Consider the following 16,072-nt stretch of genomic DNA (forward strand, 5'->3'; position numbering starts at 1 on the left):
GAATGGAAGAGTTGTTTGCTGTGAGTTGTCTTCCCTTTACCTCCTGAAAATCAGAGGCGTCTCAGGCACCTCCTTAGGGCACCTGCGGGTCCCTGGGAGCAGAAGTGGTGGGTGGCCGTTTTACTGAGTCCTAAACACGCTGCAGTTGTGATTCTGTCCTGCAGAGGGTAGAGCCGGCACTTAAATGCTTCTGCAGGTGCTCGGCTCTCCGTGCTTTTAGACGTAATACAGTTGTGTGGGACCATCACTTCACTTGGTTTAAAGCTGCACTGCCATTTGTTGAATAAGATTCTTGGCAGTGAGTATCGTTTTGTACAGATTGTGGGCAGGTGGGGATATTTGTGTTTTGGTATTTCGAAGTTATGCAGTTTTTAAAGCTATTTGGAATTGTGCTCGCACCCACTCACAGCTTCTAATGTGAAAATGTCTTCATACTGACTGTTCAAAAGCTTTGAATGTGTTTCTCCCACGTTAGTGAATATATATGTTGAAAAAGTTTACACAGGTAACCAGATTGGACCCAAATGTGTGCTGCATGGAGAAGGAAAAAGAACCCTCTGCTTTTACCATCATGGCTTTTTTTCTGTCTGTGAGCAGGCTGTTTTCCTCTGGGAGAGCCACATAAAAAGGTGTGTTAATCAGAATCCTATTTTTGATATATATAATTTTTCTAATATATAAATATTTACAATTAAAAACTCTCTACCTTTTATCCAGCTAAGATTGATATTTCTACAGGATAAAACATGATCTATAGTGGCTTGAGTAGGAGGCAATAAAGGAAATATAGATACTAATCGCAATCCATGTTGTCTTGCTCATATTTTGAACAAGTCAGTTAACTTCTCACACAAAAGAGATCCAGAAGGATGTTAGTGGGACTGATGAATGTTTGTTGTATATTTGAAGCGTGATGTAATTGCATCCCAGATTGTATCCCATCAGACAATAGTGGTAGCATCCAAGGTGAAGGGACCGGGGCTTTGGCAGTGATTGCAGGATAAAGTGCTCATCCTTTTTGCTTGTCCCTTCAGTTGTGCTGATGTAACTCTTCTGTAAAGCTGTGCTGTGAGTGGGATCCTGCTTTGTTGAGGTTCTTTGGTTTTGTTTATTTGTTTGTTTTAATGAAATCTTGTGGTATGTGGGGGTTTTGATTTTCTTTTTTTCTTTTTTTTTTTTAAATCTTTTTCTTTTTTTTTTTTTAGTTCCTTGACCTGCTTCACAATGCTGCCTTCCTGAGCAGTGGTGACAGCATAACTGAAAGGGCAGTATTTTCTGATATGGGTTGTGGTAGGGGTGGGAAAGGGAAGGCAGCTTCTTTTGCCCATCCTATTATGAAGACCCTGTGAGGTCAAGCCACTGTGTGGCAAGTGGAGAGACACTGAATAAAATAAGTCTTTTCTCTTGTACTCAAAATTTTTTTCTCAAGAGTACTTTGCTTAGTGGTCAGAAGAGAATCATAATTAGTTGTCAACTCTGATATTTGAGGCTTTCTGGGTGCCCACAGTATGATGGGTCATTGGCTGATGTGCTGGGTACAGCACAGAGAGAATTCAATTACATCTTGGCTGCAAATTTGTGAAAGCACTCCATGCTGCTTAAATTTTTGAGGTTGGTCTTTTTTTTTTTTTCTTTTTTTTGAGCAATTTCCCACTTACAGTACTTGGTGTTAATTTTAAAACATCTTTATACACCCACTTGTGCTGTACTTGAACCATAAGATCTTTCTCTCTTCTGTTTCTTGGTAACATAATGTTTTGGTAGTCTTTGCTTAAGCCTGGAGATTAGGCAGTTGTCAGTTTTTGTTTTGCCTGTCTCAGTGTCTGTTTCCTAGGGACAAAGTCATCCTGCAGATGGTTACTCCATTTCCATCACCTAACCCTGCAGTGTCCATTCAGTCTTATTCAGAAAGTAGTGCTGTACAGTTCTGTTTCTGATTATTTTTTCCCTAGTGTGAGGAGCACGCCTTCTTAAGCTTTGCATGAAATGCTTACATACAGATCTTTTTTCTTATTAGAACCTTACATTCTGTCCCCAGACACCATATTGTCTATGGTGGTTTGGATCAGGAAGATTAGCTGGCTGCTCCTGTAATTTTTGTCAATTCTGTTTCTTAATTAGTGACTTGCAGGAGGTTTTTGAATAACCTGAAATATTATACTACCTCACAGTTGATGGGTGGGTACTTTGCTCTCAGATTACCACTATTGCTTCTTATTCTCTTTTTGCTTCTCCTCCTTTTCCTTCCCTCCCCTCCTCCATCCTCCCTGTAATGACAAAAATTGCAAGTATTTCTTCTGAAATATTTAATCGCATAAAAAGAATGACTTAAAAATGCTGAGCACCAAAGTGTTTGTGCTGCCCTTGCTTGTGTCCATTTGAGTACTCACTGAAATAAAATTGAAAAGGGGAAGGGAGGTGGGCTGGTAACTGCTGCCATTTTTAAAATTGTTAATTCTCCATCTTTTCCTGGGAACTTAACATCCTTGGAAAAGAGTAGATTTTTAGACTTTAGAGGAGATGCTTGCCGAGGGGTTTGGAAAAAAAAAGGGTTGATATTATGATCTGCTGAAAACTGCTCTTACACTCTCTTTCACAGTTTAATCCCTCTGATATTTGCTGCTCACTTTGCAACCCTATTTCCCTTTAACATTTAAATGAATCATTACATACCTGTCAGACTTTAGGCTTTGGAGCAAATGCTGAAAAGAAAAGTGTCTCAACCTCCAAATTAACAGCCTTACTTACCATTTATGGAATACTTGAAATTCCTAGAAAAGCTGCCTTACTTGAATTTTAGTATGATTATGCCTGATGTTTTTGTTCAGAGTACTTGAATCAATTTGCAGATAAATCATTAAAATTTCCCTTTGCTCTGCTGTTTTCTCTTTGTCTGCCAAGGAAGCAGGTGGATATTCCCACTCAGCAAAATGGAAATAATCTTAAATGTGGAGTGGTGATCTGAACAACTTGACATTAATTTGTAAATCAGTAATTTGAGTCCTTAAGCTGTGCTTTCAATTTGTTATTTATGATAAAATTACAGCTAACTTGTTTCTGTTTAAACAGCTAAGTTTCAGCTCTCAGCAAATACATCCAGGTGTTTATTTTCTCTGCCTGGTGCTTTGAAATGGGTCCTGGGAATTTGAACAGGGAGAACCTGTTTTATTCTGCAAACCTTATTTTCAGGCAAAAATAATTATTTGATTTTTCATCTGTGGAAATGACTGACAAAAACTGTGCTGTGAAGTCAGTTAAGATCTGCACAAAGAACATTTCATCAGTAAGGGAATGCAAGCATCCCTTAAACAAGGTGGGTTTTTAGGAAATGTAGCATTTTCATTTACATGCAATGCTGATGCTTCTTCCTTAGGAGTTAATGGTCATGAGTGGCTGCTTCCTTTGTCTTTTGGTAATTGGACAGTTACTAATAAAGCATTCTGAGTTTAGGACAGGAACAGAACTACTGTCCTGTTTAATGATTAAACTTATAAATGGTGTGAACTCTCACCTAGGTTTTGTATTCAAAACTTAGCTTTAAAGTCTGAATGTCCTTATTCATAATAGCTTGGTAATGGTCCAAAGGACTAAGTGTGCTTATTGCTGTGTCCTGATTTGTGCTTTCCTTTTATAAGATGTTATAATAGATGGCCAGGTGGTTAATGATCAACACGTTTCTGTGTATTTTGGAAGGCAGATATGAAATCATTTTTTTTCTATAAGCTTTTTAAGTCTAACTGAAGAAAATATTAGTACCTCTGGAGGAACACTGTTAATCCTTTAATTTTTGGAGAATGTGGTGTCTGTTGATATGCTGGCAAGTGGGTACTTCAGACACAGTTATTCAGTACCATGCTTGTAACGTGTTCCTGCAGAGATCTTAGGTATGGATCAGCAGGATATGCAGTATCCCAAAGAAGAGAAGTGCAGAGAATATGTTTTGTAATGTACCACTTTTTGGGTTTGACTGAAGCTTGGGGTTGAGAATGTGCAACCTGAACATACTTAAGTAACTTGTTCGTATAATTAACACACTCTAAAATTTTTATAATCTTGACTTGCCAGACTTGGCAGTTGTCTCAGTCAGTAACTTTTACTGAAGCTGGTGTGAGTTGAAGTTTGCTTTGCACAGTAAGACTATGCACCTCTTCTGACCCAGGTCTTAGATCTCACTTGTGCAGCCATGGAGATAAAGTGAGTGAAAACAAGTAGGAAGGACCTCTTAGGAAGCCCTCAGGTTATATATGACATTAAGGTAGGCTTGTGCAGGTCCACATTTTGTCTTTTAAAATTGCCACTGTTCAACTGTAATACATATGTTTACATCCATTTCTACCACATATCTGATAATTTAATATTTTTTCTTCCCACTAATTTTACCAAGGAAAAATTGTGTATGGGTGGTGGATTTTGATTTTGAATAGAAACTGTTCTAAAAGCAGTTATTATCTACAGTTGTAAACATTTAGATTCCTGTCCATTAAAAAAGGCTTAAAATTATAGAAGTCCTCTTGTTATGTGAAAGCATGTGCCAAAGTTCTTTGCTGAATCTGTTGCTAAGTTATACTGCAGAAATATTTTTTTTCTCTGGGTAATATAAGCAGAATAAAGATAAGGATTTACCAAACGGGGACTTTCTGCTTACTTGCAAAATTCTTTGTTGATAAGAAGGTTGGTTTGTTTTTTTTTTTTTATAATGACACCTTCCCAAATGCAATAAATATCTAGGCATTTAACTTTTTAGAATAAGAGCAACTGTTACAATTTAGAATTGCAGTGTTCAGCCTTTGCGAAAAATAGATATTTGAAAGGGCGTTCCAGTTCTTCTGGGCTGATTTGTATTCAGTGTGAAGTTGGTCTACCACTAGCAGTATTTTTTGGGAGGTTAAAAATGACTGCTTAGCACATGTGTAAAGAACAGAATTGATTACATTTCTGTCCTTCTCCTAGGCACAAATACATATCCATCACTGAAATACCTTAGCCTGTTTTATCCATTTTGTATGGTAATCCTATTTAACCCAGACCCAGGCCTACATGTTTGGAGACTTGGTCTAGTATTCCTTCTTAATGCTTCTGTGAAACTTTCTCTGTTTCTTCTTTAGTGGACCTGTGTGATGTATATTGTATTTCAAACTGATGGCTAGGAGCCTAGATGAAATTTTAATATTATGTGCAAATCCATTCTTCTGAATAATTGTTTAGGAATATAAGTATTGCTGTTTATTGTTTTGACAGCATACCTAAATGATTGCAATTTTTCTGTTGTATCGGAAAAAACCCCCTTGTTTGGGGGGAAATATTTTGTGATACAAGCTTCTGAACTCAGTTCACATATAGGAGAGGTTTACAGGAAAGTTTAAAAAAAGTTTCAACCAAACAGCATTAAAAAAGATAGGGAGGAAAAGTGGTGGTTGTGCTCTGGAACATGCCATGTATGCATCATAAATTTGTACTGAGATACAATACATAATATTTTGGGTGTTTGTGTGTGATGTACTGATAATTATCTGAAATGAGAGGGTGAGGAGGAGTTGGGAATAGCAGGGGAGATAATGAATCAAGTCTTACTTGAAGTTAGCAGGCAGTATTATGGCTTAATTCAAATTCTACCATACATGCAGAAAAATACAAACCACAAATAACAAACAAAAATATTCAGCAAGCAATGATGAAAATAATCAATTATTTACTGGGGGTTTTTTTTGTAATGTTAAAATATTTCACCAAGGCAAGTTGCAGTCAGAAGTAATGTGAGTTATTTTGAAAATGGCAATACATAAAGATGCATTTATACAAGTGCAAGACTAAATATTTTACATAATTGTATTTTAATGAGAAGATATACAGTGAGTGCACACTTGATAACACTAAGCAGGCAAAACTTAACGTTAGTTCCGTATACTGTTGTATAGTTCATGCACAGATCTTTCCCAAAGTAAAGAGGCTGTTCCAAATAATTCTTGCTGGGATGAAAAACGGGATGGGTTGCTGGTAAGGGTGTTCAGCATGGATGGGGGTCAGTTATAGACATTACTTACTGTAATTTGTGATTGCCGTGGAAGAGGAGTGGCTGTTGGTGTGATAGTAATACTGCTGGTGATTTTATTGGTGGGCTTATTGGGTAGGCCATTGGCTAGTGCTGGAGTTCTGTTGTCTTGCACTGGATTACAAGGGCTGATGGGCTTGGAATTGGTGAGAGCTTGGACGTAAGGACTTCCTAAATGAATGTGGATTTTGTTATCCTCAGTAGTTATTACACTTGATCCTGTACTGTTAGATCTCTGAAACTGCCATGATGACTGCCTGTCTGGGGATACTCTAAAAACAGCATGCTTGGCTCCCATTTCCAAAGGCTCTGGGGAGAGAGTTTGTTCCTGAGAACTTGAACCGGGTAAAGCCAAAGGGGACATTGTTCTTTCAGGAGTTAAAGAACCACACGATTCAGGAGTCTGAGATCTTGCAAAAGTAGTCATAGTAATAGGAGAAATTACGTGCTCTGGGGCCATGTAACCTTCTCCTGCTTTCGATTTCACAGGTGTTAAGGAGGCGTTTTGAATAATGGTTATTCTTTGCTTTGGAGTGCCACAGTTGGGTATAACTGCTGTGCTTTTGTAGGAGTGAGGGCTTTCAGTGGTAGGACTAGTTATTTCAAGGGTTGCTGTGTTCTGTCCATGGTCTGGAGTTACTTTTATGTGAAGAGGTTGGCCAGGTGTGTGGCTTAGCACTAGATCTCCAGTCTGTGCACAGTTTCCATTTTGCTTTGTATGTATCTTTCCGTTTTGAGGATGGCTCTCTTTGGACTTCATCCAAGGGATCCATAATTTTTTGTTTATGGCATTTCCAGTGGATGAGTTGCTTTTGAAAGACACTGTTGGTTCCTCCTCATTATTGCCTTTGTCCTCGTTATCACTGTCTTCATAGAGCTGCCCATTTATGACTGTTCTCTCTAAAGGCAGGAGTGTTTTGTAATCGGGTGGTTCATTGTCTGCTGGATCTGTTTGGATTTCTTTAGAAAAAACTTGCACATCAGAAATTCTCCTTCCATTGTGACCAGGCCTGAAGTTCTTGCTGAAGGATCTGTACCTTTCTACCTCTTTCCTGAGGCTTTCCATCTCTCTCGCTAAGTCCCTGTTTTTGTTTTCTTGCTGGAGGAGTTTCCTCTGTAGGACTGAATGGTCACCTCGGAGGTGGCAGATGAGGTCTTCTGTTCCCATGTACTCATGCATTTTCTCTTTCAGTGCATCTACTTCTCTGGAAAGGTGACTCGATTTGGCTTCCTCTTCTTTAAGCTTCTTAAAAAGGCGCTGCTCCTGATTGGACTCTGCCTTTTCTGTTAATTTATACCTAGCCATTTCCATTTTCACAGCTTCCAGCTCCTCTGAGAGGAGCTTGGCTCTGTCCCGTTCACTGACATATTTTCGTTCTAGACACTCAAATTCATCTTCAGTTTTCATAAGGTCATCCTCTATGGCCTTCATTTCTTTGAGCTTCTGCTTAAGCCTCTCAACTTCTTGAGAAAGCTCTTTGATTATGTTGTTTTCCTGCTGCAAGGAGGTGCTAGATTTAGTACCATCCTTAATTTTACTTTTGAGAAACTCTTTTTCAACATCTTCCAGTGACTGGAGTCTTTTTCGTAGAATATTCACTTTAGAAACAAGATCACTTCCTTTCTCCTCTTCTGCTTTGAGTTTGTTTTTCAGTTCATCTCTTTCTTTTGTAACACTGGACATTTTTTCCTCTGCATCAGATTTTGATTTCAGTGCCTTTTTACTTTCCTCAATTAGTTTTTCTGTAACCGACATCACTTTATTTTGTTCCACCTGAAGCTGAGAAGTTGCAGCTTGAAGCTTTTCTTCTGTTTGCTTTATCTTTTCACCCATAGTTTTTCTTTCATCCACAAGCATCACTGTTAGGCTTTTCAGCTTTGTCAAATCTTCTTTGAGTGTAAACTCAGTTTTTTCTAACTTACTTTCAACTGCTTCAAGCTCACCAACTCTAGCTTTTAAACCGTCCAGCTCATGGGACAGCTGCTTTGTTAACATTTTTTCTCTTTCTAGATTGCATTTCAGGGAGTAACATTCCTGTTTACTCTTGTTGAAAGCATCTTCTAGTTTCTCCAGCTCCATAATTCTTTTGTTAAGTTTATCAACTTCCCCTTTAAGGTTCTTGCTCTGTGATGCTTCTTTTTCTAACTTTCTATTAAGTTCTCTGCACTGATCTTCCATTTTTATGAGCTCTTCATCTTTTCCTTCCATCTCCAACAGTCGCTTCCTTAGTTCTTCTACTTCAGTCATAAGTGTGGCATTCCCACACTCTCCCTTATTTATCTTATCCCTTAGGTCTTGCAGTTCTTCTTCTGCTTTTCGTAGAGATTTGTTGGTCTCTTCCAGCTCATCAATTTGTCTGGTGAGAGCAGTTAATTTTAACCGGAGCTGGCGATTCTGACTGTCTTCGTTGGTTAGTTTGGCCATCATTGCTTCTTGGTCTTGGGAAATTTTACTGCTTTGGGCTTGAAGTTCAGCCTCCAGCCTGCTGGCTCTCTGTTTCTCTTCTTGAATTTTTGCTTCAGCAAAAGCCAGCTTCTCGTGTGCTTGCTCTGTAGAAGTGGTTAACTCTTGAATTTTTTTACTTTGTTGATTCAACTGCTCAGTGAGTCTTTGCTGTTCATCCACCACCATTAAAGCAAAGGATTTCAGTTTAGTTAATTCTTCTTTCAGTTTAGCAATCTTCTTGTTGTTTTCCTTCTCTTTTTTTGCCTGATATGCTGTTTCTTGTTCAAGAAGCTTTTTCAATCTGTGGGAGGAAAAAAATTGTATTTTGTAGCCATTTTAATGGGCATTTAAAAACACACTTTAAATATTATGACATGTCAGATGTGCATGCCTGCTTATATCTACAAACAGACCTCTCCTTGCAGCATCATTTGGAAGTGCCCACTGGCCTTACTTTCTATTCAGTAGTTCTTTTGTAATGAACACTTCATTTAGACTTAACAGCTTCAGTAATTGTCCATCTTTGATTACGTTTTTAACTTTTGACAGGGTGCAGTGCAACAAAACTATTTTGGTATTCTGCACTGGAACTGCACTTACCTTGACTGTTTACTGAGGCTAGGTATGTGCAAAGAAATGTGATTATTATAGAGTTTGAGAAATTAAATCAGTGCAGCCCTCAAGGGCAGGCATAATTCACAGCATCATAAACCTCCTAACTTTGTTACTTATAAACCATCCTGATGTTTTATGGTTAAACCTTGTGGATATTCAAGTATGTGAAGGAAATGTAGCCACATTAGGCAGTTAGTCAGGCTAATGTGAATTCTTAAGCAGCACATCAGACCAAAATTAAACCATGCAGGTAGGTCGGTCCTCAGTGAAATACACGCACAAAATACAGTCAGCACATAAACAGGTATTCAGGTCATGCCTTGTGAACTTAACAAAGCCCAAATGTCTTGATGTTGGTTAGCCTTGGATTTGGTCTTATATCCAAACCTTGCAGATATGCTTAAGTGCAACCCTGCTTTTACGTGATTCTTGAAGATTTTCATGATGATTTTCCAAAATTAGTTTTACGAGTTTATGTTGCACCTCAGTAAAGACTGAGAATTAACATATTTAATTTGCTAGAAACTTGGGATGAGGTTGTGCATTTGTTTAAACGTGCAAGTACCTCAAGTAATTAGATTCTTTTGTAGACTTTCCTTTGTCAGGGAGATGTTTGCAAAGAAGTTGGTCTAAAATATGATTAGGTTTGGCCAACACATATGCCTCCTTTCAGTTACATTTTTCCTACAGCCAACCTATAAGTATATTCTGGTATAAAACAAAAATCTGAAAAGCTCAAGCTGAAGTAATAAAAGTATTAGAATTTGGGTGTCTCGCTGTTGTTCCTGTCTGTGGTACATATTGAGTTGTGTAGATCCCGCAAGGGAAATGACCTGTGTTATCAGGACTGTGCTAATACAAAATGAATGTTTCAGCACTCATTAGCTGAGGCCCCTTTATTTTTTCCCCCCCTCTGAACTATGATGACAACTGCCTAGAAGTTGTTGCTGAAACATAAGATTCCTGTTCCACATTTGTCTGTGGTCGCTATTGCGATGCCCTTTTCCAAGAGATGAGTCTTTACAGCTTCCCACTGACAAGTTCTTGTTGCAGCCATCCTTTTAGTTCAGGAAAAGCTTAGATTACAGCCTCCTTTGCACAGCTCTTAATTAGCTGTTGACTGACTGGAGGCATATATTTCTAGGCAATAGGCTGCCTCAGCAGCATCCCCTTTGGCAGCATTGTGGTTTTCCAGCACAGATAGGGGAAGTCCTTGCTCTTCTACAACTGTCCATCAGACTTGTCTGATTTAATGATGATATTATATAGAAGTCCATGGCTATAAAATTTCTTATAACATCTTCACAGTCCCTACTGTTTCTATTTTAGTGCCTAAGTTGCACTATATTGAATGTAATGAAATGCTTTATATGAAAAATTGACAGGATGGAACATAGCCATAAACAGAGTTGATATCAAAGACTTGAAGCAGTCACAAATTCTTTATAACAGTCAATTAACATAATGGGGAAAACAGACATGAAAAAGCAGAAATGTAGAGGGAGAAGTTTTCGAGGTTAGTTTGAAGGAATGCTACTGGTTGGCAGAACAAATAAACGGGGAAAGGACTGCACCAACTTCAAAGGCAGCTTTTTATTATGTTGATGGTATATAAACTTTTGTACGCTTTTCAGTGCTACTTTCAGTTTGAATTCTTTTTAGCTTAAAAATCTCTCTTCTCTCCCCACCCTTGTCTCTAAATGCTTTAGTAGTGAAGTTCAATTGATGATTTACCGTTGCCATAGATATAAAACCATAACAGAAGCACAACTAACAATTTCATTTGGAATGGACTCTGTTTTTCTGTGTGTGTGAAGTTAAGACATATTAATACTGTTACTGGGACTTATTAGCATTTGATTTATTTTAGCTTGCTTCACTAAAATTTGTTTCTGTAAGGCAAATTTATCTGTGGTCATTAATACTTAGGTTAATCAGTGTTTAACCCAACTTTTCCATATTAACTAGTTGATACCTCTCTGACCAAGTGAAACTCTAATGCTCCAGCAACTCATGCCTCTTAAACTGCTTTAGAAAGAAAGCCCTTAGGTCAAATAGTAACAAACAATTGTAATTTTCATGGGATGCTGTATAATTTTTTGATGCAAATAAGATGATTGTGCATACATAATAAATAAGCTGACATTCAAGTCAAGTCTGATCAAGTGTGTGTTGCGTGGGTGATTTGAACAAAAGTGCCTAAATTACTGGTACCTGGGTTGTCTTATAAACTGATAAGGATTTTCAAGAGGTTCCGTTTCTTTGGTCATGCCAAAAGACTTCAGGTATTTAAAAAAACGTTTCCTTCATTTGGAAGATAAAAATGCAGTTTTAAGATTCGAACAGACTCTCAGGCAAATATTTGTAATCCCTGAGGTCTGTTTCTTTTTTTAAAAAAATACTTATATAAGATCACTTGACTGAAGGGAAGAGCATAGTGCAGAAGCTGTGAATTAAAGGATTTTAATGTGTTTCCAAAAAGAAAAAAATGGATGTATTAAACATTGTATATTTTTTGCTAGTGTTTTAAATTTTTGCATTTGTTTTTGATAGTATCTATACCTATACATAAAATACCTCAACAACGCTGAATAAACAGTGAATAAAGTTGAGATTGATATTGTAAAAAGTCAACTGGGCATCTTTTAAGAGTTTTTCCTTGACTGCTGCATTCCTGTGTCATGGATCAGTAGGTCACAGTGACTGTCTCTGCACATATGCACTTAGGAATGGAAGAGGACCCTAAAATGTTTTGGGGTTTTGGTGTTATTTATTTGTTTGCTTGTGTTCCTAAATTAATTGCTTTGTTTTGGTCAGGTGGGGTTTTTTTTAACCAGCTTTTTTTTTTTTTTTTTGGAATTTGACTACTGTGGGCAACTGCTTAATTAAGTATATTATTTGAATTAAGGAAATAGCAAGCTTAATTGAAGAAGTGCTTTAACTGATTATAGCACTTAGTAACTTTTATTACAGAGTAAAAATACTTTGTGTTAACTTCATCCAAAATGCTCTCTTTCTGAAGAGTATCCAGAGTATTTGACAGAGCAGTTTTACTGAGAATATGCAAAGGTCAAAAAAACTGACTTAAATAAATAAGAATTTTTAAAAAAGAACAGGCACTCTGGTGTTGTTTTCATTGCCAGTAGAATTTCATGATCCTGTAATTTAGAATGAGGCAAAGGTAGGTATATCATTTGGTCAAAACTTTCACACAATTCTAAGCAGCTTTCTTCACAGGACTACAAGAACCCTTTCTGAACCTGACCCGGCAAAAATGGATGTTGGAAATTGTTTTTATGAACATGACTACTTAAACAGAGTCAGGGCAGTGTCATTACTTTTTCTTCAGAGTTTCTGTTATAAATTATTGCTTTATCGTGGCTTAATATTGTACTTGTTTGCAATACCAGTCGAATGCTTCTTTATTTCCTGAAAGAAATTGTATTTCTCAGCTCTCCTCTGTTCATTGTAATGGTTTTCCTCAGTATACATGCTACAGCTTGGTACTAAGGTCATGCATTCAGTTGTGTCCCATGTTTTTTTCCAAGTGCATATAGTTCCAGCTACACTACACTACATTTGGCAATGTAATGGCTTTGTGTTCTCTGCAAGATGTGGAGACTCCCATAACTGCTCACTGTCCTGGTGTCATGTGATGACATTTTGTCTTTAAGTGGTATTATCCATTTTCCTGGGTGACCTGCATTACATGGATGTTGTTTAATTTATGTCTTTACAGGATTCTAAGAGGGCTGCTTTTCCTTTGAGTTTCATGGAAACCAAAGAAAGCATGGGAGACTGAGATTGCAAGACTTACTTTTTATTTGTTTTAGTTTGTTGTAGAATGAATCATTATTCTCTGAATAGTAAGAATAAAAATGATTTAAGCAATGTGATAACTTTAGAAAAGACTGCATTCTGTAAGGATGCAAGTAAAATAGGTGACGGCTTATAAAGCTCTGCTTTTATCATTCCTTCCATCAGATGAGGAGTTTTCAATATACACATTGTCAGTATTTGTCTCAGATAATTCTACAGAAATGACAGTGATTTTTAATTTCTGTGATTTTTTTTTTTCAATCATAAAGATACATATTTTTAACTGGCACTTGCTCTTCATCCTTCCCCATATAAAAGACATGGCTTACCAGAGGTTCTACAGGTTATAACATGAGGGAGACTTACTTCTAAGGTTTTTGGACATATGCTTGAATTTCCCTGGTAGAATACAAATAAAAGCACTAAGCTGAAAGCTTTTAAAGGTAGATGAAGTCATGCCTCTTCCTTTGAGGCATTCTTCCCAGTTAGCAGTAAGATGTGGTCTGGCCCTTAATAAGAGAAGAAACATGCTTCATCATTTCTGGTAAATCTTACAAGTTGTTGTAATTTTTTGACACCAGCGCAGTTAAATATTTATTTTTGTAAGAAAACCAGTCTGTGCCTTCCACAGTTTATTGAAACAAAATTTGGGTTTGTTAAAATTTTCTGGGTCTGGATTGGCTATGCATTTTTTAATTTTTTTTTAATTTTTCCTTTACCTACAGTTCTTCTTATTGATGTGCAGTTTTTATGAAGACATGCTACAGCTTTTTAATGACTCTCTATTATCTTTATTAATGCTTCTTTTTTCCCTGTCATAGAGAAAGTCAAAAGCCTTTGGAATTACAGCAGCAACAACATACCATAGCTGTTTTGTAATCTGTTGGCTTTATCTGAATCAGTCAGCACTTCCCAACAGAATGTGAACACTTATTCTAAAATTTGTTTTCCAGTATGGTAATTTATATATGTAAACTTCAAATAATTACGTTGTACTAGGATGCAAACCTCCACAAAAGGTGTCTCCACTGCAAGAGACTGTGTAAGGCAAATGTCCCAATAAGGAAATCTGTTTTATAAAGTGAGAACCTTTAATGAGGGGAGTGTGAGTTCTACTTATTACTCCACAGACTATCACAAAGTAATTATCGTTTTATCTGATGCTTAAAATGCTGACTTGCTTTACAAGTCTTAATAAAAGTCATAGATGATGAATGGCATTGCCAGTTCAGGGTTAACAGGCAAAAATTCAAATGGATCACCAGATGTATTTAGCTGTGATGCTGAGTAAACATATGCAGATAATATATGCTTTTAAAAATTAATTAATCTGGGACACTAATGTTGTTTGTAACCACGATTTCACAACTACTAAACTGCTGCAAATTCTTCCTGGTGATGTTGGGATATTTGCACTCATAAATGTTATGAAATCCTGTGTAAATTCGGTGACAGTAAATGGTGTGAGAAACTTTTAGCAAATTTATGTTGGTTAATTTGAGATTTAAAATCAGATTAACTTCCAGTTCGAGTAATTGTAGTTCATCACTAAAATTCTCTTTTGTTTTATTATGAAACCTCAGTTTAAGAAAATAATTTTCTGTCTGGAATTATATTCTTTCCATACCTAGATGTTCTTGGAAATCACCTATCAAGACATCAGTCTTGAGTAAAAAGCATGCATGCTTTCTGTGGAATCAAATGGATTCAAATGTGCAATGTGATAATTATTAATTGTGATGCTCATTTCTAACCTTCTAATTGCAGCCATCTACAAGGTCTGAGGTTATGGTAGGAAGGTGGGAGTGGGATTTTTAGGTGGGAGTGAAGAAGTTGCTGTCCTATTAAATTATTGGCCGGTTAGTTTTTGTTGATTTGGTTTGTTTTTTTCCTTGACTGCCTGTCCTGAAAAACAATTTTAAATGAACACTGACTTGACAAACCCACGATATTAATGAGCTTTACTTGAAGTTAGCCTTAAAAACTCTGGGTCCCAGAGTTCAGCTGTTATAAAACACGGCACAATGAATTGTGAGCTGGACTCTGATGTGTCACCATTTTTGAGATGCATTCTTCTTTCTTCTTCCCTCTTTCTACACTTAACAGATATTTCAGGTATTCCTTGAAGTCAGTACCTACTACTATTGGCATTTCAGTACCAGATGATTGTACATGTAGCATGACTGTTAATCCTCCTCTGCTCTGACTCTAAATGCATCAGTAAGGTAGCCAGCTCACGGGAATACCCCTTGAGTTTTGTTAGTTAATAGTTTGGGATTTTTTCATGTTACCATGGTGCATATTCAGCACACTTCCTCCCTCCCCCATCTCTCTCACTCTCTCTCCACACTGCCTATAAAGTCAGAAATAAAGCAAGTCATTTCAGATGCAACATCAAAATTTGGAACTCTTCAAATTTACGTCAGCCAGAAAATTACAGTTTTGCAGATGGAAAGCTTTCAGAAGGAAATGGAAAGATGAACCACAAGAGATGTGGTATAGGGGTCAAAGCAACAAGACTGAGGCAGAACTTCTCAGTTACTAATCCAGGTCCTGCTTCTGTCTTGTATTTATCCTTAACAAGTAAAATTTTGTGCCTGAGCTTCAGATTTATCAAAGTGGAAAAGCAGTGTGAACTTACTGTAACAGATCATTTTGAGAATTAGTATTAACTCAAATAGGTTTTCAGTGTGTAGTAACTACACAAAATAAACTAAGACAACTGCTACTTTTTATAATTTGTGATTTTTAAATGACATCTCATTGAAATGATTACATTTGATGATGTTACATTCCAACAAGTTAAATTGATGGGAGAGATCTTGTGTCTTTATGAACCTGAGTTTTGATTGAAGTGTATACTTTAAGCATTGCTGCTAGAACATTATTTCTTGACCACAGTTATTAAGCTGTTCTTAAATCGCCAGTGTTAAAAACCACTCAGTACTGCAGAGGTAAACGGGACAGGGTTTAATCCACCCCCACCCTACCACCCCCTACCCTGTGGGCAGGTTGGATGGGTTTGCATTTTCTGCTCGGAGTGTCAGCACTAGTAACGGATACCATTGCACACTGCTGGGATCCTGCAATACTGCTAGGATTTACCGAGGGAAAAATTGTAACAGGAGTTAGCTTAGCTCCTT

The 16,072-nt window shown here is 37.2% G+C and overlaps 2 protein-coding genes across 5 annotated transcripts in view; one reads left to right on the forward strand and one right to left on the reverse strand.

Annotated features, from left to right (window-relative positions):
- Positions 1–16,072, forward strand: part of CMSS1 (cms1 ribosomal small subunit homolog) — a 222,780-nt gene that overhangs the window by 12,200 nt on the left and 194,508 nt on the right. The gene's annotated exons all lie outside the window — the stretch shown is intronic.
- Positions 1–16,072, reverse strand: part of FILIP1L (filamin A interacting protein 1 like) — a 188,596-nt gene that overhangs the window by 10,435 nt on the left and 162,089 nt on the right. For all 4 annotated transcript variants that reach the window (XM_050333119.1, XM_050333120.1, XM_050333121.1 and 1 more), the window contains one exon: positions 6,042–8,796. In XM_050333119.1, coding sequence (XP_050189076.1) covers positions 6,042–8,796 — 2,755 coding nt within the window. The remainder of the gene's footprint in view (positions 1–6,041; positions 8,797–16,072) is intronic.

The sequence above is a fragment of the Myiozetetes cayanensis genome, unplaced genomic scaffold (assembly GCF_022539395.1).
Source record: "Myiozetetes cayanensis isolate MyiCay16 unplaced genomic scaffold, myiCay2020 scf5-8, whole genome shotgun sequence".
In the NCBI taxonomy this organism is placed as follows: Eukaryota; Metazoa; Chordata; class Aves; order Passeriformes; family Tyrannidae; genus Myiozetetes; species Myiozetetes cayanensis.